This window comes from Drosophila miranda (genome assembly GCF_003369915.1).
Source record: "Drosophila miranda strain MSH22 chromosome Y unlocalized genomic scaffold, D.miranda_PacBio2.1 Contig_Y6_pilon, whole genome shotgun sequence".
NCBI lineage: Eukaryota > Metazoa > Arthropoda > Insecta > Diptera > Drosophilidae > Drosophila > Drosophila miranda.
In genome coordinates this window covers 1,067,535-1,090,154 of record NW_022881651.1, presented here as the reverse complement: position 1 = coordinate 1,090,154, position 22,620 = coordinate 1,067,535, and the positions used below count along the sequence as shown (strand labels likewise).

Genomic DNA, 22,620 nt, shown 5'->3' with positions numbered 1-22,620 from the left:
GACAGTGGGAGTGACGATGAGGGTGAGGGTGAGAGGAAGCAGGCTAGACGACAGGGCCGCCATCACCAGCAGCGGCAGCAAACACAAAACACAAATACAAACACCAACACCGTCACCGCCACTCACACCAGCACCATCGCCATAACGCACTCCAACACAACTACTGCCACTCCCAATACACACACCCTTGCCATTGCCAATGACATCCGGCAGAGGATGTCCTCCTCTGGAGGACAGAGGATTGAGGATCCTCATCCGAGGTCTTCCCCATTCCACGCCCTCTGACTGGTTCCGGGACTGCATGCAGGCCGAGGGGTACACGGTCCGGTATACTCGGGCGATCACCGATCGATTCGATCGCAGCCGTCAATTCAACCTCTTTGAGGCTGAGATCGCCCCCAAACCGGACCGTGGCTAATACGAGGGATTGAAGCTGCGACGCCTGGGTGGGAGGCCCGTCACAGTTGAGAGACTTGGAGTCTCCCGTGACCCTGCCCAGTGCCATCGATGTCAGGTGTTTGGCCACACCCGCGCATACTGTAGACGAGCTGCTGTCTGCATGAAATGCGCGGGTGGACACCTGACGACGGAGTGCAGCAAGCCAAGGAACGTCGCTCCCAAATGCGCCAACTGCCAGGGCGCCCACATCAGCGCCTACAAGGGCTGCAGCGCCTACAAGGCAGCCAGGCAGCGGCTCCTGGCCCACAGGGTCGCTGTCCAGGAGCATCGACGGCAGCAGCAGCAGCCTCAGCCACTACGGCAACAGCCACAGCCAATGCAGCAGCCAATACAGCAGCAACAGCCAGCACATCGTCTCCAGCAGCCATCACAACGTCACCAGCAGCCACTACAGCGACAGTTGCAGCAGCAGCCACTCACACAGCCACTCCACCCACAGCCGCAGCAGCAACGCCAACGCGGTCCGGGTCGGTAGCATCGACAACAGCTACAGCATCGCGACCAACATCCCCAGCCATCGACCAGGGGGCGCCAATACCAGAGGGTCCAGCCGATGCAGCCGATCCCAAATCGTGCTCCGGAGCCACGCCAACCCCAGCTACAGCAGCAGCCAGGCGCCCAGTGCGATGGGAGCTGTGCCCATATCCTGAGAAGAGATGCCAGAAGAATTAGAGAGCTGGAAGAAAAACTGGCAGCAATTTCAACAAAACTGACAAACCTGCTGCAGGCAAGAGACGAGAGCACGGGAGGAGTGCCGCCACAACGGACAACAACAGCAGCAGCAGCATCCACACAGCCATCACCACGACCAGCACCAAATACGCACCATGACGCCGCAGCCATATCGGACTCCGAATCCGATATGGACTGCGAAGCAATTGACGACGAAGATGACGACGAATGGACCGACCACATCCTACAAAAGGAAGAAGAATCAGGAGAGAGGCTGCCAATAAACACAAATACTCACCCGCAAACGTCTCTTACGCCAACACAAATCAGACAAGGGTCGCCAGCAACAACATCCAAACGCCGACAAGTACCTGCAAATAAACAAATTAAAATCACACGCCAAAGCAAACACCTCCTCAACTGGGTGGCCGGACCAGCAGCCACTCAAAACGCCATTACAAACCGACGATGAACGTGGCTGAGGAGGCCAGGCCAATCCAACTGACAGCGCATCCTGGGTGGCCGGACCAGCAGCCACTCGGATGCGGCCAACAACAACAAAAACGACAACGTATCCTGGTGGCCGGACCAGTTCGCCACTTGGATGCGGCCAATATCATGATTCGTTGGCATCACTTTTCGATGTCAACGCCAGCACAACGACAATGCAGTTTGGTGGCCGGACCAGTGCCACTCGAGTGCAGCAGCCAACACCAACCAACAGATGCAACGTGGGCGGCCGGACCAGAGCCGCTCGTCAATGAACACCTTTGCCCACGATGCACGCCATCTCCAAGTCCAGCCATCGCCACCAAAGATCCCAGATGGTGCCACTAATCATGCACAGGGGGACAACAGAGCCGGCCGGTATGCGGCGCAATGTTCTGCATTGCGTTTGCCATGCCGGCCGGTGCTTTGTTGTAGTTGTCCTCCTGTTAACAAAATAAATGATATTTAAGTATGTTTATTGTTGTGTAAATGCATTGTAATTATTGTTTGTTTTACCTTGTATATATCTCTGTAGTTTTGTAGTCCTTATTTGTAGTAATTATAGATAGATTGTCCATAGCTGTAATGTAATTTAATTAATTTTAGTTATTTATTTTAGCATATTTACCTTTCCCTCTTCTTCTTCTTCTTTCCCAACTATCACCCATTCCCCAATACCTGACAAGTGGCAGCGCCATTAATGACCCAAAAATACCACGCCAATTAGAACGAGGGGAACGTTGTGAGTTGCTGCGGACACCGCAACTCTACGGTTATACCCGATACTAAGTCAGTATGGCTCTCCTCCGGCAGACGCCGCTAATATTAAACGACACGACAAAGAGTGCGTGCGAGAGAGACAGAAAATCAGTCTGAGCGTGACGTCGGGCGCTGCGTAGCCACTGCAAATTGATTTGTTCCTATTGGCTATAAAAATGATCTGATCTGATCCAGATTCAGCAATCTGATAGATATGGTCATTATCTATGATTCTGCGTTTTTAGTTTTTTCGAATGTGCAATATTGTGGATGCAACAGATTTTCGTTCTTTGTGTGGGCGGAAGGTGGTGGGGCGAAATTTTGAGATACACGTTTTATAGTAAGATTTAACAGGAGTGCGGATACCAAATTTGGTTACTCTAGCCTTAATAGTCTCTGAGATTTTTAAATATCCCCAGATTTTCGTCCTTTGCGGGGCGGAAGGGGGTGTGGCGAAATTTTGAAACAAACTCGTCTCGGTCCGATATATTAGGAGTGTGGATACCAAATTTGGTTGCTCTAGCTTTTGTAGTACGTGAAATTTTAGAATAGTTTTTCTAAATAACGATACCGAAACAACTTGGGTGACTGCAATTTTGTATTTTAATACGACGAAAAAAAAGGAGTGCGTGCGTTCGATTTCATGGATTGTTCTCGATTTCTTTCATATATTAAACAATTTCTTCTGTGTCTACCTTACCTACGGTGGCAAAGCGGGGCGAATTCGCCAAGAGCGAGAGAGCGAGCTTTTATTGCGCTCCCGCTTTGCCCTAGCCTAACTTACACTAGACTTCATGAAATACTATCCTAATAACAATTATTATTATCCAAATGGCGCTACACCGGCCCCGTTGAAGGCCTGGAAGGCTTCAAACCATTGGCAGAAGCGCCAACTTGTGGATTGGCCTCCTGAACGTGGCTCCGCTGCTCGTCCTTAGGTCGACCACTCTGACCCTTCCGTCCTGCCCGGCGGCTGTTCCGACCACCCTTCCGAGGAGCCACTGTTGAGGGGCAGGTTGTCCTCGGCGACGATTACGAGGGCGCCTTCCTTTATGTTTGGCTCCTCCTGGTGCCACTTGCATCTTATTTGCAATCCCAGCACATACTCCCGGGACCATCGCTGCCAGAACATTTGCCTGGCTGACGAGACAAGCCGCCATCGTTTTGAGCAGCTCAGACCCTCCTGGTCCGGGGTCCTGGGTGCTGGGGGTGCGATGAGCGGCCCGCCTGTCAGCAGCTGCCCGGGAGTCAGCGCGTCTCCGTCGCTTGGGTCTGGGCTAAGGGGTCCTAGCGGGCGCGAGTTGAGTACCGCCTCGATCCCGACCAGCACGGTCTCCAGCTCCTCTGCGGTGAGGAGAGCGCTTCCGACTGCCCGTAGGAGTTGGCCCTTGGCAGACTTCACACCGGCCTCCCAAAGTCCGCCCATGTGCGGTGCTCGAGGCGGTATGAAGGCAAACTCGCACCGGCTTCTTGACGCAAATTCGCGTATCGCGTCCGCTTCCGCCTCTATCTTCCTCCGCAGTTCGCTGAAGTGGCGACTTGCTCCGACGAAATTTGTCGCGTTGTCGCAGTTCACGCGTTGCGGACATCCTCGACGACCGACCAACCTTTGGAATGCCAACAAGAAGGAATTAGTCGTCAAATCGGAGACACTTTCTAAATGAACCGCCTTGGACGCAAAACAGACAAATAACGCTATGTAGGACTTATAAGGGGGCCTTCCACGAATTTTCAGAGTCGTATAGACTGGGCCACAAAAATCAACGCCACATACTGAAAATGGGCGGAGAGCACGGAGCCGGTCTGCGGGTAAGTTGCCCATCATTTGGGTCTGGAGTAGCGGCTTGCATTTAAAGCAACGAATACACGACCTAACTGTCGCCCTGCAGACCGCCTGAGCATTCACTATCCAAATGCGCTGTCTAAGGATACTCACGAGTGCTCGTGGGCCGGCATGAGAATTCGTTTGATGCAGATAGCGAACGTATGTCTGCACAAACTGCGAGCGTTTTGTCAATAACAAGGGAAACTTGTCATTATATGACATAGGAGCGTTAACTAGTCGCCCCCCAACTCGCAACAACGAAAAAGAGCACCATGTCCCAGCCTCTTCATGGATGAAGGGATTCAAGCGCTGAAGACTGGGGCCTAACTTGGTGCCTTTACGAACCCTTTCAATATCTTCTTGAGACTCATTTTTCTGTGTTATTTCGACTATTTTTAGAAACGCCTCGTCGTATTCTACGGATGACGGAATTTTTCCAAAGTTGAGACTTTGCATTTTCGGATGAAGCGGAACACGAAAACGAACACTCTTAGCAGTTTGAGGTGTGACGAGTATCCCTCGATTACATCCACTAAGTAATTTGGCTTGGCCGCGACGGTCAGTCCGACCGATTTCTTCCGACTTTCCATCTGTATCTCTTCTTCGGAAAGCTCGAAGTGTGGATTTCTGGGCCAGCTCTCTTCTTCAAACTTTAAGAACTCTGGTCCACCAAACCAGATCGACTGCACGATTTCCTCTACGTCACAACCTCTCGAAACTATGTCTGCTGGGTTCTGTTTTGTTGGCACATGCCGCCACGTAGCTTCACTTGACCACTCTTGAATCTCCGCTACTCGGTTCGCAACGAATGTTGACAACGACGAAGGGTGGGATCTGATCCAATGAAGAGTAACTTCTGAATCTGACCAGAATATCATTTTATCAATTGGAACCTTGAGCAGTGATTTGATTCGGTGACAAAGGTCTGCTAGAAGGTGAGCGGCACATAACTCAAGCCTTGGGAGCGTTTTCGTCTTGAGTGGCGCTACTTTGGACTTTGCAGTCAACAAGGAGACCTTGAAACCTTCTGCAGTCTTTCTACGGATATAGACGCAGGCTCCATAAGCTCTCATGGATGCGTCGGCAAAGGCATGTACTTGAATCGGTGACATGGGATCAGTATGCACAAATCGAGGTATGGTAATCTTCTCCAACTGACCCAAGGATTCTTTTAATAAGTTCCATGCTGTTTCCAAGTTCATTGGAATTGACTCATCCCAATCTAGCTTGTTGAGCCAAAGCTCCTGCAGTAGGATCTTTCCCTTAATTACTAAAGGACTTAACAAGCCAAGGGGGTCAAACAGCTTTGATGTCACCGATAATATGTTCCGTTTTGTCGCTCGGAGACCCATAACTGACGTGTCAATTTGGAACTTAAAGACGTCTTCGTGTGGCAGCCACGATATTCCTAAGGCCTTAGTTGACTCTGAGTCCGAGATCGTTTTCGGTTTAACTGTGCTCTCGGATGCGGTGACCTCAGGTGAGTTCGAAAACCATTTAGTCAATTCAAACCCAGCGGTTTGAAGAACCTGAGCCACATCAGACTTAATTGTCTTTAACTCCTCTACGCAACCAGCACCAGTCAACATGTCATCAACATAGAAGTCGGAGTCAATAACTTCAGCAGCTTTATGGAGTGAGAGTTTTGCAGACTCACTCAACCTCTTCAAACACCGAATAGCCAAAAATGGGGCTGGTCCAGTCCCATATGTTACGGTGTTGAGCTGGTATATTCTCAAGGACTCAGACGGGTCTCTTCTCCACACTATGAGCTGGAATTGTCTATCCGCATCAGCGAACAAGACTTGGCGATACATCTTTTTGACATCGGCTGTCAAGGCGTACCTGTGTAGTCTTAATCGGAGCAATGTCGAATACAGCTCATCCTGTATCGTAGGACCGACCATCAATATGTCGTTCAAGGCCACCTGAGAGGACGTTTTACAAGACGCATCGAAAACGACGCGGAGCTTGGTCGACGTGCTTTGAGGCCTCAACACACACTGATGTGGAATGAAATAATGTGGAGTTTTGGGGATTGTGTTGTCTGTGGTAGACATGTGACCCAAGGAGAGGTACTCTTCCATGAGCTCCAAGTACATTTTCTTCAACTCGGGGTCACGAGACAATCTTTTTTCAAGCGATCAAAACCGCCGTTTAGCCACTTCAAAGGAGTTGCCTAAGATACTGGGATCTGATTTGAACGGCAGTCTTACTTCAAACCGACCTGAAGGCACGACCTGAGTAGTCCTTCTATAATGCTTTTCACATAACTTGTGTTCAGGAGATAAAGACTTTTTAGAAGACGGCAATTCTTCCAGTGACCAAAACTTTTGTAATGTATTGTCGATGTGGATCACTGACTCTTCTCGACAACTCAAACAATTCCTAGCTTCTTGGGTGGCAGTCACCTTTGGAGTGTATCTGCCCGACACAATCCAGCCGAGAAGCGTTTTCTGCAGAGTTGGATAGTCAGGACCTTGTCGAATCTGACCAACAGATAAAAGTTCGAAAAATGTTTCTGCACCTATCAACATATCTATCTTCTGTGGCTTGAAGAAATATGGGTCTGCAAGTGGTAAGTTCTTCGGGATTTTCCAGTCACTCACGTTAAGTGTCTGATCAGGGTGATACCCCGAAATGGACTTTAGAATCCAGAAATCAACCGAAAACTCACTACCAGTAATTCGCGACTTCACCACCGTGTGTATCTTTTTCTTGACTTGTGAATTGGATTCACCAATACCAAGCAAGTTGATACACGACTCCTCCCTACGGATCTGTAAGCGCTGTGCTAAGTCCTCAGTTATAAAATTGGTTTGAGACCCCGAGTCAAGCAGAGCTCGGGCCAAAACATGTTCACCATTATTTGTTCGGACGCTTACGATCGACGTAGCCAGAATAACTCTATCCATAGCTGTCGCATGGAGAGCATGCGAAGTGGAAGGTTGATTCTGATTGGGAGGAGGAGAAGAATTCTCTGGGGGTGATGGTAACGCTAGACTTTTATTCGCCACTGTGTATCTATGCAATAAGGTATGGTGTGAGCAGCCACACACTCGACACTTCTTAGCTTTGTATCGTACTACAGAGTGGCCTGGCTGCAGACAATTGATGCACAAGGATGCAGTTTTTGCGAATTCGAACCTTTGCATTACTGCCAGCCGACCAAATGGACTGCAATCTGTCAACAAATGGCCTTTCGCATTGCAGTAGCTGCATTGTTGGTTTTTGGTATTCGCGGTGGAACACGCGAATGAGCTCTCTGCTCCTGCTTTGGTTTGTCCGAATTTTCGGCCGAAAGATGCTGATGTCTGCGATTAAGCAACTTTTCACAGTCCGTCCAAAGTGGCAGTTTGTCATAATCGAGCTGTTCTTCCCATTTCTCTTTGGTCACCGGATCGACTCTGCTCAAGACGAGATGAATAATCATCGCATTCGAGATCTTTTTATCATCGCCTATCGACAACAACGAACCATATATGGATGAGGCGGTATCGATAAGGTTTCTTAAGGACGCTGCTGATTGCTGGGTCATTTTGGGAAGACTAAATAGGGCATCAATGTGATTTTTAAAGATCAGACAATCATTATCGTAGACCCGTTTTAAGCTAGCCATTGCTTTCTCGTAGTTGGTCTCGGTTACTTAGAAAGCCCTAACTGTTCCCAACGCTTCACCGGAGAGACACGAAAGCAAATGGTTGAACTTTCGATAATTGGAATGCTTTGGTCATTGTGAACTAGAGTCTCAAATAAACCTATGAAGTTTTTAAAGTCCGAAAAGTTGCCGCTGAACTGCGGCAGAGCTAACTTCGGAAGGCGAGCACGAGTTGGGCCACCATAAGCTGGTACTGCCGGTATTGTCTCATCAGCTGTCTTTAATGCGCAAATGAGAGACATTAATTTTGCCTTTGTGACAATTGAGAGTTCTTCCAACTCGACTCCAAATTCATCGTCAATGTCTATATATTCAATCTTCTCTTGAAGTTCGCGTGCCGTGTCAATGCTACACATCAGCGTTTCGAGTCTGCACTCGAGCTCCGTCAATACCAGCGGAATATCCCCCGCTTCTAAACGGTCCGCTAATAAACGAATGCCTTTGACACGGCAACTGCGCTTTTTCTTCAGCTCTTCAAGGGCAATATTGTTGGCTTTTGAGGTCATATTGATTCTCAATACAAGCAACTGAAGGCGAAAGATCGTTTCTAATAATCGTATTTAATGCCGAGGCACTCAATGAAATAATGGGTAATTGTACCCACACGAGGTGAAAAACCAATATACCCGAAAAATTTAGGGTAGAGCGTCGCTTGGCTGGCGCGTACACGAAAACCACACAAGAATAGCAACGAACTGCACTGGTGACAAGCGAAAACGAAAAATTTCACCGCTGCAGTTCTGTATACGTATGCACCGACAACGATCGACGCTAAATTGATTTGCGAGGCACGACTTTGTCTTAATTGATAGTTGGATCCTACTGACACCAAACGAATATACCCGACGAAAACAGGGTAGCGCGTCACTTGGTGTTTGGTTTGGATCAAGCGCGCCAAACAAAAGAACAACGATAAGCAACGGTGAAGAGCGAAAGCGAGACGAAAAAATTCACCGCTGCAGCTGCGTATTGGTATGCGTGCTTGGCCAACGACCCAACAATACATATATTTGACACAACGAAAACGAGAAAGGGGAAAGGGGTGACAGCGATTGCAGTTAAAATGAGTTATGTGTAGTTATTGCGTCCAAGAGGGTTAGATGTACATATGTATGTATGTATTAATATATATATGCTCAACTCTAACTACAGCATGCAATCTAGCTCTACTATGACATACGTATGTGCCAAGAATTGAAAGCGAGGTGCAATTGTTTCAGCACAAGACAATAATTGCGAGTTTTTTAATCTTTTCGTCTTCACTCGAGCTTTCAATTTTTTGCACAAATACCTCTTGAGAAGATTGGAAATTCCAGGTGCTGTACTCTCCTCTTCTTATACTGGATGCTCCACTTGGATCTTCTTGGGTAGATGGTATATGTGTATCTCCTTTTGTATATATGTAGCTGCAGACAGGGTATTGCACGACCGACGCGGTGATTTTTAGTTTTGTTTGTTGAATTATTTGCACACACGTCGCGGTCAATTTGGCAATTTAGCTGCAGCACATATGCATGTACATGTAGGTATAATAGATTTTGGCTATTTATCTTTTCTCCACTGTGTCACTGTCACTTTTGCCTTCCACTTGAATTAATACGTTTAAATTGCAAGTCCACCCCGGGGCGCCATGAAATTTTAGAATAGTTTTTCTAAATAACGATACCGAAACAACTTGGGTGACTGCAATTTTGTATTTTAATACGACGAAAAAAAAGGAGAGCGTGCGTGCGATTTCATGGATTTTTCTCGACTTCTTTCATATATTAAACAATTTCTTCTGTGTCTACCTTACCTACGGTGGCAAAGCGGGGCGAATTCGCCAAGAGCGAGAGAGCGAGCTTTTATTGCGCTCCCGCTTTGCCCTAGCCTAACTTACACTAGACTTCATGAAATACTATCCTAATAACAATTATTATTATCAAAATGGCGCTACAGTCTCTGAGATCTTGGCGCTAATGTTTTACAATAAGCAAAGCCGCCTATGCTACGTGTGTGTTAGAGAGTGACAGGGCGAGAAAAAATGAAATTGTTTTCTTGATGCTGGCTATAATAATAATACGATCGAATTCAGATTCCGCAGTCTTAAAGATATGGTCATTCTCTACAATTCTACGTTTTTGGTTTTCTCATATCTTTAAAATTGTGGATGCCACAGATTTTCGTCCTTTGTGGGGGCGGAAGTGGGCGGGGCGAAGTTTTGAAATATTTTTGTAGCAGTGACATATCACAGAAGTCTGGATCCAAAAATCGTTGCTCTAGCTCTTATAGTCTTTGAGCACTAGGCGCTGAAGGGGACGGACAGACGGACAGACGGACGGACGGACAGACGGACAGACGGACGGACGGACAGACAGACAGGGCTCAATCGACTCGGCTATTGATGCTGATCAAGAATATATACTTTATGGGGTTGGAAACGATTCCTTCTGGACGTTACACACATCCACTTTTACAACAAATATAATATACCCCAATACTCATTTTGAGTATCGGGTATAAAAATACCCGAGCCGATAACACACCAAAAAGTCACTACAAATTCAAATTGCATTTATCAATGCCGGTGTGTTATCGGTCGCCAACTTCGGCAATTAATGCCCAGCCAATTCCTCACCAATTGGCCGCCTTGCGCTCGTGGATCTGGGGAAAGTTGGGCACTGGACGGCTGTGGAACTCGCGCTGCTTGCGCTCCGCCTCGAGGCACTTGCTCAGCTGCTGCTTCCTCTTGCCCTCGTAGATGTCCTTGAAGCGGTAGACCCGGGGGGTGTGGCAGCCGGCCTTGGCCACCTCCTTCTCCTTGAAGGCCTGTGGCATGGGCTGATCCACACTGGCGTCGCCCCAATCGAATTTTATTTTCACATCAGACATTTTTACTTTTTTCACAACGATTTTACGGATTTATTTTTTATTTTTTTTTTCGAGATGTGCTTCCTTCCAAAGCCCGACTGTTTATGACGAACGGGTGGGGTTCCTGTAACGTCCAATTAAAGGCCTACTTCGATGCCTGCTTTGGGGTACCTTTTATTTGAATCATGCTCGTAGGAGAATATGTTATGTAAAGTGCCTCGGACTGACAGCTGGGAGAAGCCTGTGGTATGTCCGGCTGCACTTTCCACCGACAAAGGGACCTCGATGGAAGACTGGACGTGGGGCTGGAGCTGGGGCTCGCAGTCGGTTGGCGCTGTCAGTTTGCTGTCCAACTGTCTGTCCCCATCAGTCCGGGACGTCTATGTGGAGCCAATCGTTGATCCAGAGACAGCCACTGCAACAAAGGAAAAAGACGTCAATACGGACAACAACGAAAAACGGCCAAAACACATGAAATCCACATTTACCTGCCAATCACCAGACAGAGCTGACCAACAAGAAGCTGCCTCGCCATCAACATCATCAATTTTCTGCCAAAGGGACGGAAAAGGAGGCCTCATCTGATGACGCTGCCGCCTGACCATGGCCGTGACGTCACGCCAATCCGAACCAACAGCTGCCATTTCCAACGATGACACAGATGCTGGCGCCTGTTGCCGCTCCACTGGGTCACACCCGTCTCTCATGCCAATTATGTGAGGGCGGGATGGCCTGGTGTTGAGCCGCCGGACGCCAGCAAATCCTGCAAAAGAAGGAGAATCAGGAGAGAGGCTGCCAATAAACACAAATACTCCCCCGCAAACGTCTCTTACGCTAACACAAATCAGACAAGGGTCGCCAGCAACAACATCCAAAAGCCGACAAGTACCTGCAAATAAACAAATTAAAATCACACGCCAAAGCAAACACCTCCTCAACTGGGTGGCCGGACCAGCAGCCACTCAAAACGCCATTACAAACCGACGATGAACGTGGCCGAGGAGGCCAGGCCAATCCAACTGACAGCGCATCCTGGGTGGCCGGACCAGCAGCCACTCGGATGCGGCCAACAACAACAAAAACGACAACGTATCCTGGTGGCCGGACCAGTTCGCCACTTGGATGCGGCCAATATCATGATTCGTTGGCATCACTTTTCGATGTCAACGTCAGCACAACGACAATGCAGTTTGGTGGCCGGACCAGTGCCACTCGAGTGCAGCAGCCAACACCAACCAACGACAGATGCAACGTGGGCGGCCGGACCAGAGCCGCTCGTCAATGAACACCTTTGCCCACGATGCACGCCATCTCCAAGTCCAGCCATCGCCACCAAAGATCCCAAATGGTGCCACTAATCCTGCACAGGGGGACAACAGAGCCGGCCGGTATGCGGCGCAATGTTCTGCATTGCGTTTGCCATGCCGGCCGGTGCTTTGTTGTAGTTGTCCTCCTGTTAAAAATAAATGATATTTAAGTATGTTTATTGTTGTGTAAATGTATTGTAATTATTCTTTGTTTTACCTTGTATATACCTCTGTAGTTTTGTAGTCCTTATTTGTAGTAATTGTAGATAGATTGTCCTTAGCTGTAATGTAATTTAATTAACTTTAGTTATTTATTTTAGCATATTTACCTTTCCCTCTTCTTCTTCTTTCCCAACTATCACCCATTCCCCAATACCTGACAAGTGGCAACGCCATTAATGACCCAAAAATACCACGCCAATTAGAAAAATACCCGAGCCGATAACACACCAAAAAGTCACTACAAACTCAAATTGCATTTATCAATGCCGGTGTGTTATCGGTCGCCAACTTCGGCAATTAATGCCCAGCCAATTCCTCATCCACCCCCCCCACCCACTTCAAACGTCACTAAATGCCAAATGCGGTTGAGCAGGACTAAAATGAACACTGCCATCATTCGCCACTCTGCCAAATGCCCCAACAAAGCCATTTAAACCGCCCACAAGATGCTATGCGGTCGACTCTTCGGAGCGTCTCGCGCCCGGATCGTAAGATCCGGAAGTTTAAAGTATCCGGGCGGTTATACGGGAGCAGGCAAATTTCCCCCTTCCCATTCCATCCCCCGCCAACAGAGCAGCCAACACAAACAGCACAAACATAAGACACTGGCCATTAACCAACGACAACACAGACAGCCACTAAAACAAACGGCCAATGCAAATTCTCCATTGCCTACTTATCGGTGCTGCTGCCCTCGGACCACTTTCATCTCACTCAATATTGGGGTGAGTGAAAGTGGAACCGGGGGTGAGAGCACCGGTAAATGACGATCGGCGATCGGGCCGGTCGAGTTGAGGGGGAGAGTATGGGAGTTGGTGGACATATGAGTGTTCCACCATGAACCTCGTCCGCCACTCTCATCTCGTCCGCCCGCTCGAGAGGTCGCGAACGTCGGACGTTTGAAAACCGTGTCGTGTCGTGTCGCTTTTGATTGTTCTGTGCCGTGTCGCCATTGACGTTTTTTCTGTGTTGCCCTGTTCTTTTTGTGGTGTCTGTTGTGTGCCGTGCCGTGCCGTGCCGCCCTTCCTCCACCACACCCATTACTATCTATGACGAGCTTTTGTTCCCGTCCACATCACAATCCAAAAAGAGATAACTGTGATAGACGAGAAAACAGAGAATAAAAGTGCCAATAAATACATTAAACACAAACACACACACACAAGAGACTTTTCAATTAAAAACAACAAACAGGCAGCAGATCGCCAACACACAAACCAACAGCCAGCCATGACCTGAGGAATGGCCAGACGAGGGTCAACCAGACGACACAGCGACGGCGGCAGAGCGGCCCGCAGAGGCCCCCTAGCAGCAGCAGCAGCAGCCAACAACACCAACACAAACACCGCCAATAGCAGCAGCAGCAGCAGAGCCCTCGGCGCTGGCGCCAAAACCAACGACAACGCCAGTGCAGAGCGCCGACGCCACAGCCATCCATCGAGTGAGTACCCAGCCATTGCCATGGCCGACATATCCACGGCCACAGCCACTCCCCTCGAGCCCCATCACATCAGCAGCAACAGCAGCGCCAATACCAACTGCAAATCCCGCAACCCCGCCAAATCCCAAAATCCCGCCAAAGACAAAGGGAAAGGCCGAAAAGACGCCACTTTTTCCGCCTCTCACACTCTCGGACAGTTCGTGAGTAACGGGAGAGGGAGAAGACGGAGGAGAGCCGGCTAGCCGACGCGCAGGAGCAGAGCGCCAAAACGGCCAACGGGCAGCCACACACACACACACGACCGGATCGAACCCGTTGCGTGTCGAACTTGGTTCGAGTTCGAGCAGCGGGTCGATCCGAACCATAGCCCAGCCTGCACCAATACAGCGGCAATCAGCAGCAACTACACAACCACAATCACAACCAATCCCACCAACACCAAAACGACGCCGCGCCCTCATCGACAGTGGGAGTGACGATGAGGGTGAGGGTGAGAGGAAGCAGGCTAGACGACGGGGCCGCCATCACCAGCAGCGGCAGCAGCGGCCGCCAATTGGGAAGCCGAAGAAAAAAAGGCAGACAATGGAGGAGCTAGAGGCTATTGTCCAGGAGCAGGAGTTGAGGCAGCACGAGTTGAGGGAGCAACAGCAGAAGCAGCAGAAACGGACGGCAGATGCAACCAACACCAACACAGTTGCCGATCCTGCCACTCTGCCGCAATCTGCACAGCCAACACATGCCCCTGCCCCTGCCACTACTATAAATGCAAATAGCCAGACCCACAGCCATCACCAACATCGACAACAGCCAATACATAAACAATTACCAGCCATTCACACAGACAATACCACAATTAACAATAGAGATAATAATGACGCCAATACAAAAACAAATACAAATACACCTGCCAATACAAACACCAACACCACCACCGCCATCACCATCACAAACACCCCTGCCACTACCCCCGTCGATGACATCCGGCACGGCGAATTCGGGCATCAGCCCAGCCAGGATCGTGGGTTGAGGATCCTCATCCGAGGACTCTCCCACTCCACGCCGCCGGATTGGATTCGCAGCAGTATGCTGAACGAGGGGTTCACGGTTCGGTTTGTAAGGGTGATCATATCACCGATCGTATCACCACACATACGATTAAAAAGGGCTCTCAAAATACTTACCGCCAGCCATTCAGACACACACACACAAACATCCATTACACTTGGGCGGCCGGACCTGTGCCGTTCGAGTAGGTGTGTCGTTGTCCGCCATTGCCCACAGCTGGTGGCCGGACCAGTGCCACTCGCTCTACACTAGGGCCACAATTGCCGACGCACACACACACTCACATCCATTTCACTTTGGCGGCCGGACCCCTGTCGCCACAGTAATATGTGTGCCGTCTACTCCTGGTTCTCCAAGAGAGCAGCCACAGCCACAACGACGACGAGGTGCTAATTGCACCTACTTCTGACGACTTCGGATGACGCCAATTTCGACGACCAGGGGGGACGACGGGGTCGGTCGGTAAGCAACGCAATGTCTTTACAAGCATTGTGTTTTGCTATGCCGGCCGATGCTCCGCTGTTTCTTGTCTTCCCTGTAATTATAGAAAAAGATATAGACATTATTTTAAATTGTTATGTTTATTGTAATATTGTAAACGTAAATCAATTGTACCTGTTTTGTCTCGTCTTTGTTCCAGTGTAGTATCTCTTTTATTACCTGTTTTTCCGTCGTCTTCACTCCAGTCTACTACTTATCTGTATTGTTATTTCTGCAAGTGCTTGTCTCTTTTTTATACCCGATACTCAAAATGAGTATTGGGGTATATTAGATTTGTGGTAAAAGTGGATGTGTGTAACGTCCAGAAGGAATCGTTTCCGACCCCATAAAGTATATATATTCTTGATCAGCATCAATAGCCGAGTCGATTGGGCCCTGTCTGTCTGTCCGTCTGTCCGTCTGTTCGTCTGTCCGTCTGTCCGTCCGTCCGCCTGTCCGTCCCCTTCAGCGCCTAGTGCTCAAAGACTATAAGAGCTAGAGCAACGATGTTTTGGATCCAGACTTCTGTGATATGTCATTGCTACAAAAATATTTCAAAACTTCGCCCCGCCCACTTCCGCCCCCACAAAGGACGAAAATCTGTGGCATCCACAATTTTAAAGATATGAGAAAACCAAAAACGTAGAGAATGACTATATCTTTAAGACTGCGGAATCTGAATTGGATCGTATTATTATTATAGCCAGCATCAAGAAAACAATTTCATTTTTTCTCGCCCTGTCTCTCTCTAACACACACGTAGCATAGGCGGCTTTGCTTAGAGTAAAACATTAGCGCCTAGATCTCAGAGACTATAAAAGCTAGAGTAACCAAATTTGGTATCCACACTCCTTATATATCGGACCGAGACGAGTTTGTTTCAAAATTTCGCCACACCCCCTTCCGCCCCGAAAAGGACGAAAATCTGGGGATATTCAAAAATCTCAAAGACTATTAAGGCTAGAGTAACCAAATTTGGTATCCGCACTTCTGTTAGATCTTACTATAAAACGTGTATCTCAAAATTTCGCCCCACCCCCTTCCGCCCACACAAAGAACGAAAATCTGTTTCATCCACAATATTGCACATTCGAGAAAACAAAAAACGCAGAATCATAGATAATGACCATATCTATCAGATTGCTGAATCTGGATCAGATCAGATCATTTTTATAGCCAATAGGAACAAATCAATTTTCAGTGGCTACGCAGCGCCCGACGTCACGCTCAGACTGATTTTCTGTCTCTCTCGCACGCACTCTTTGTCGTGTCGTTCAATATTAGCGGCGTCTGCCGGAGGAGAGCCATACTGACTAAGTATCGGGTATAACTGTAGAGTTGCGGTGTCCGCAGCAACTCACAACGTTCCCCCTCGTTATTTAGTGTATTTCCTCTTATTTTCCACGCAAAGCACCTGCATTGTTTACCTTTTTCTCTTTATCTATTCCTCAATTGACTACGTGTTGCATCACTGCACTTTCTGAATTTTCGATCTCATTTCTTTAACCCCTTCTTCCCCCCCCCATTGTTATTTTCGTAATTAGTGCGGTTCTCCGACACCCCACTACAAAATTATTACAATCTGTGATACATCTTCGGCGGCAACGGTGCTGACAATTATTATCGGTTTCAAATCGACTTTCAAATCAGCATCAGTTGCCGCCAAACCACCACTAAGGCCTAAATTGACCCAAAAATGCTAGTCTTCGCATAAAACAATTACGCCCCCTATAAACTGCCCGCCCACATGTACATGCTACATTCCTAGTCGTCTGCCCTCAGCAGGCGGCAAGGGTAGTAGAGGGGACTGAAGACCACATACCGCATTACAGCCAACAAAACATCAAGTTGACGAACTCACAGGGGATTGCAAATCAAATTTTAAGTTAGGCAGAATTACAAAGAAGAGACAGCATACTTTTGAGCGTGGCCCCACTTCACTTTCTTGACTCACACCACACCACACACACACACACACACTTGAATTTGAAAGGAATTTTCACTCAACTTTTCTTCTTTCTTCTTCTTCTCGTCCGGAGCTTCACACACAGCAGCTGATCGCGCCGCCAGACAGGTGATCGCGTAGAGTTGCCACACGGACGGTGCTGCCAGACAGCCCCGATCGACCGAGGGCTGCCAGAGTGTTGGAGAGAGCTGGAGTTGCGCGCCAACGGAGGGAGATTTTAATTTCGAAATTCAAATTCTAAAGTAAACAATGGGAATGGAGGAGGATGAAAAGCTCGCCTTCAGGAAGGGTAGCATGCTCGCCCGATCGCCATCTCCATCTCCAGCAGCAGCGGCGCAGAGTCGGGACCTTGACTCTAGGGAGACCCCCAAGAGGGTTCGGGACCCAGCCAGCCCGGGAAGTTCCCAGAGGCAAACGCCGCCCAAGAAGAGCAAGGCCCACCAGGAGGCTACCTGCCTTGAGAACCTCTCGGAGCTGGGAAAAATCCTTGATGAGGTTCAGACCAGGATGATGGACAAAAATACGCGCCACATCAACATGGCCACCAGAGCACTGTTCGTGCGCATGAAGGAGCTGCACTCGAACATCATCGAATCGAGCCAAGAGGCTGCAGCGGGTAGAAGCGCGCTGCAGGAAGGCTCCGACGCCCAAGGCCTGTGCCCGAAATGCTCACAGAGCACGCGGAGCGCAGACAAGGAGCAGGCAGACAACGACCGTCTGGAGGAAAGATGCCGCAGCGCAAACCGAACCGTGGCGTAAACTGAGCCAGCCATCCGTGGCCGAAGGTCCAATGGGGGAGCCGGGAACCCCACCTACGCGCCCAAAGCAGCGAAAAGGAGCTATCGCAACCAAGAGGACCCTTAAAAAGGCCCCGTTGCGGCCACACGGAGACGTGGCGACGACCAGCGCCTTGAGGCAGCCCAAGTGCCCCGGAATCCTGGACAGCGAATGGAGCGTGGTGGCCAAGAAGCCGAGAGCAGCACGCCGCGCTCGCCCAGACGCGGTCATAGTTCAGGCCCCGGGAAGTCGTACAGCGAGGTTCTGGCAATGGTCACCAGACGACACGACAACCAGCTTTCCGACCTGGGAAGCTGCGTCTCCAAGGTACGCCGCACCATAAACGGCAACCTTCTGCTGGAGGTGGCAAAAGACAGCGTGGAGAGTGCTGAGGGCATGAAAGCCAGCATCGCAATGACGGAAGACTCGAAGGTGGTCATATTGGAGATACGGGACATCGACTCCCTCGCGACGGAGCAGGAGATCTGTGCCGCTCTAACTCGCCAATTCAACATTGACGAGGGTCGAGTAAGAGTCCGCAGTCTGCGCCGCGGTTACGCGGAGTCTCAGCTGGCGGTGGTCAGCTTGCCCTTCTCCCTGGGCCAAGCGGTCCTGAAAGGCGGCAAGGTGAGGATCGGCTGGACCATATGTAGGATCCGGGAAAGAGATGGACTCCCAAGGTGCTACCGATGCCTGGAACCCGGGCATATCGCACGGAACTGCAAGAGTACAGTGGACAGGAGCGGCTGCTGTATCAAATGCGGGGAGAAAGGGCACAAAGTTGCCGAATGCAAAAAAGAGCCTGCGTGCTTCATCTGCTCAGCAGCTGGAAAGATGGAGGTCGCACCAGGCAGGCACTAAAAACTGCCCAGCCACGCGAAGCGGGGTCGGCAAAACCAGGACAAAATGCAGTTGATTCAACTCAACCTGAATCACTGCAGGGCCGCACAGGATCTCCTGACGCAGACGGTGCGCGAGCTTGGCTCTGAGGTGGCACTCCTCAGCGAGCCACATAAGGTGGCAGTAGCAGCGATTGGGCCACGGACCTTACTGGCAAAGCGGCCTGTGGCTCTGTGGCGTCGACGCGCCACAATTGCGCGACACCAAGTCGTCGGACGGGTTCGTCCGAGGGTATGTAGGCGGCATATGGTTCTACAGCTGGAGCTTCTACTGGAGACTTTCAGCCGCATTATGACGAGCTGAGCTTGCGATCTGCGAGGACGGAACAACGTCGTAGTCGGAGGCGACTTCAACGCCTGGGCCTGGAATGGGGTCCTCCCGTACAAAACGCCAGAGGCCGCACGTGTTGGAGGCTTTTGCCTCTCTGGACGTCGTCCTTCTGAACGAAGGGTCCCAACAAACTTTCAGCAGGGCAGGTGTAGGGCCGCATGGAAGGCGTACCGCCAGGACACGCTGAGGGCCCAAGCCTTCGCAAGCGCCCTTGAGAGCTACTCTGCAAACGATGCAGACGGAGCCAACGATATGGCGACCAAATTGGCGGACGCACTTGAAGGCGCCTGCGACCAGAGCATGCTACCGAGAGGGACGTTCCGGAAGCACAAGGATCCAGTTTTCTGGTGGAGCGAAGCGATTGCGGTTCTCCGTAGACCCTGCCACCGGGCCAGAAGGCTGCTCCAGCGAGCCAGAGGCACACCGCGCTTGGCCCGATGCAGCGAGACCTACAACAGATCCAGAGGCACTGGAGGTATAGTCAGGGCACTGTTTCCTCGAGGACGGCAGATCCTAGCTCCCTGCGGTTCGAGCATAGCCCGAGCGACATCTGCGAGGTTACGGAAGCCGAGTGTTGCAGGCAGGCAGAAACCTGATACCTAGGAAGGCTCCGGGTCCGGATGCGATCCCCAACAGCGCGTTGAAGCTGGCACTTCTTCTACTCCGAGGGAAGTTGCGGGCCTTTTCAACAAATGCCTCCAGGAGGGACGTTCCCGAGAGGTGGAAAAGGCAACGGCTGCTACTATTAACCAAGCGGGCAAGCCGCCAGGGGTGGCTCTTCCTACAGGCCCATCTGCCTTCTGGACTCCATGGGAAAAGTCTTCGAAGGGTGATCGGTGCGAGGCTGAGCGCAGCCATCGAAGCAGCAGGCGGTCTCTCCCAGAACCAATACGGGTTCAGGAAAGGAGGTCGACGCTGGACGCCATCTTGAGGGTCGTACAAACGGCGGAGGAAGCCATTGCTGGGACTAGGTGGAGAGGCGGAACCAAGTCCTATTGTCTGGTGGTGACACTGGACATAAGGAACGCCTTCAACACGGCCGACTGGACTTGGACGCTGGAGGCACTGAGGTCCTTCAACATCCCGGGCTACCTACTGAATATAGCGCGCAGCTATTTCAGCAATAGGGTGCTGACAATGGACACATGTCAGGGCTCTAGGGCATACGAAGTCTCAGCCGGAGTCCCGCAGGGCTCCGTTTTGGACCTCTGCTCTGGAACGCCATGTACGACGGGGTCCTATGGCTCCCGATGCCAGCCAACACTAACCTGGTGGGTTTCGCTGACGACGTCGCAATAGTGGCGGTAGCGAAGGAACTTGCCGCAGTGGAGAGCTTGCCAACGTCGCCATACAAGCCGTCGAGCCGTGGCTAGCCGCCGCGAGGCTGGAGCCAAAAAAACGGAGGCGGTCCTGATATCCAGCCGTAAAGTGGTCGAGACCGCCAGAGTGCAGGTTGGTGGACCGCGATCGAATCGCAGAGGTCCATTAAGTACCTTGGATCCTCATGGACACGCGCTGTCCTTCAAAGAGCATCTGGAATACGTCCACACGAAGGCGTGGGACCGCGGGAGCGCTATCCAGGATGCTGCTAAACACCAGAGGGCCAAAGCAGGCAACGAGGAAACTGCTGACGAGCGTCGTGACGTCGCAGATGCTCTACGCCGCACCGGTGTGGGCAGAAGCCGCGAAGGTGAGGAGCTACATGCGAGTGTGGAGCAACGTACAGACTGTGCGCCATTAGGATCGCGTGCTCGTTCCGGACCATCTCAGACGAAGCCGCGTTAGTCATTGCCGGGCAAGTTCCGCTCAGGGAGCTGATAAGGGAGAGAAGTCGATCCATGATGCCATGACGGACAGTGCAGCCGAGGTACGCTCCAAAGCAGAAATTAAGGACGCCGCCAGAAGGACCAGCATAGACAGATGGCAGACTCGATGGACCACTCACCCAAAGGCCGATCGCACCAACCTCATCCGAAGCATAGCATGCTGGTTGAAAGAAGCACGGCCAGGTGGATTTCTACCTTACCCAGGCACTGAGCGACATGGCTGCTTCCGCGGCTACCTCAAGCGCTTCGGCCACGAGACAGAGGACTGGTGCCCCGAGTGTGCACAGGCATAGAGGAGGACGCTCGCCACGTCCTCTTCGACTGCCACAGGTATGACCTCGAGCGTCAGACATTGGAGACACCAGCAGGGTCTAGGTCAGCACGAGACTCTGGTGCCGCTGATGCTGGCAGACCCGAGGTGTGGGAAGCGCCGCGGGAGTTCGCCTCTAGCGTGATGCGAACGCTAGGTCCTTGGAGAGAGGCGGAAGGAGCAGACGGAGTAGGTGCCACGCCACTGCGAAGCAATGCTTTGCGGCAGTACCGCAGTCCGCGGGGCCCTAGTCCCAGATACTCTTGTCGTTAAATTAAGTTGAATATAAATGTATAGTAGATATTATAGATCAAATAAATAAGTATATGAATATAAAAAAAAAAAACTTGACACACTATTATTCATTTCGCGCCGCTCTGGCGTTACAAGTGTTTCGTTGCTGCAGATTATATTTTGTAAATTATTGTGCCATCAAATGTACTAGTGTGTTTGAGTGTCGTTTAAAGTTGAATTGTAAAACAAACACAAAAATGTACATAAATTAAATTAAGACATATACTGCCAAAACTTATAATAAAGCAACGCGCTTGGTTGCTGCGGCTCACACCCCAGCTTCTCAGCCCCTCCTGTGGAGCACTGAGAGTCCTCAACCCAAAGCAGGTTGAAAAAAAAAAAAACTCTACTCGCGTCGGTCGAAAAATGTATTACCAAATCCAACCAAACCAATCCAGCGCAGCTATGCCACGCGGATCCACTGCCAGAAGAGGACGACGACGACGAGGACCACACGGCGTCACAGCAGGGATCGCCCCAAATCACCATTTCCACTGCCAGCTCCGACACGCCGCCGACGGCGAAGCCAGCGCCGACAGCGCAGCACCGGCACCGTGGCAAACGCAGCGATACTGAGACGCCAATCCACCGACTCCGCCACCTGGTGGAGCACTTCCTCCAATTCCTGGACCGGCTCCAGCCACCATTACCGGTATGTGAGGACCACAAATGCGACAACCACCATCACGGCCACTCCGGCCACAATCCCATCCCCGACCTGCCCTGCCCAACAGCTGGCGGCCATTCCCAATCTCACCAGCCAGGAGCAGTTCCAGATCGGCGACTGGGTGGAGGCGGTCCATACCCAGGAACGCCAGCAGCAGCAGCAGCAGACCATCAGCAGCAGCAGCGTAGTCGCCGGCTTGAGGCATGGCGGCGTCGCAGCGGCAGCGGCGTCAGCCAAAGCACCGCAATGTCAACCAAGCCAAGCCAAGCCAGCGGTACCAAGCGCGCCAATAATTCCGCTTCCCACACTCCACAACACAGACA

The 22,620-nt window shown here is 50.7% G+C and overlaps 1 protein-coding gene across 1 annotated transcript; it reads right to left on the bottom strand.

The window, feature by feature from the left end:
* Window positions 1-853: 853 nt before the first annotated feature.
* On the bottom strand, window positions 854-1,461 carry LOC117195138. Its single transcript, XM_033399790.1, has 3 exons — window positions 1,430-1,461; window positions 1,178-1,375; window positions 854-1,105 (listed from the first exon to the last, which is right to left on the bottom strand). Exons 2-3 carry the CDS (start codon window positions 1,257-1,259, stop codon window positions 876-878), a joined length of 312 nt encoding a protein of 103 aa, XP_033255681.1. The 5' UTR covers window positions 1,260-1,375; window positions 1,430-1,461; the 3' UTR covers window positions 854-875.
* Between the last annotated feature and the right edge of the window lie 21,159 nt (window positions 1,462-22,620).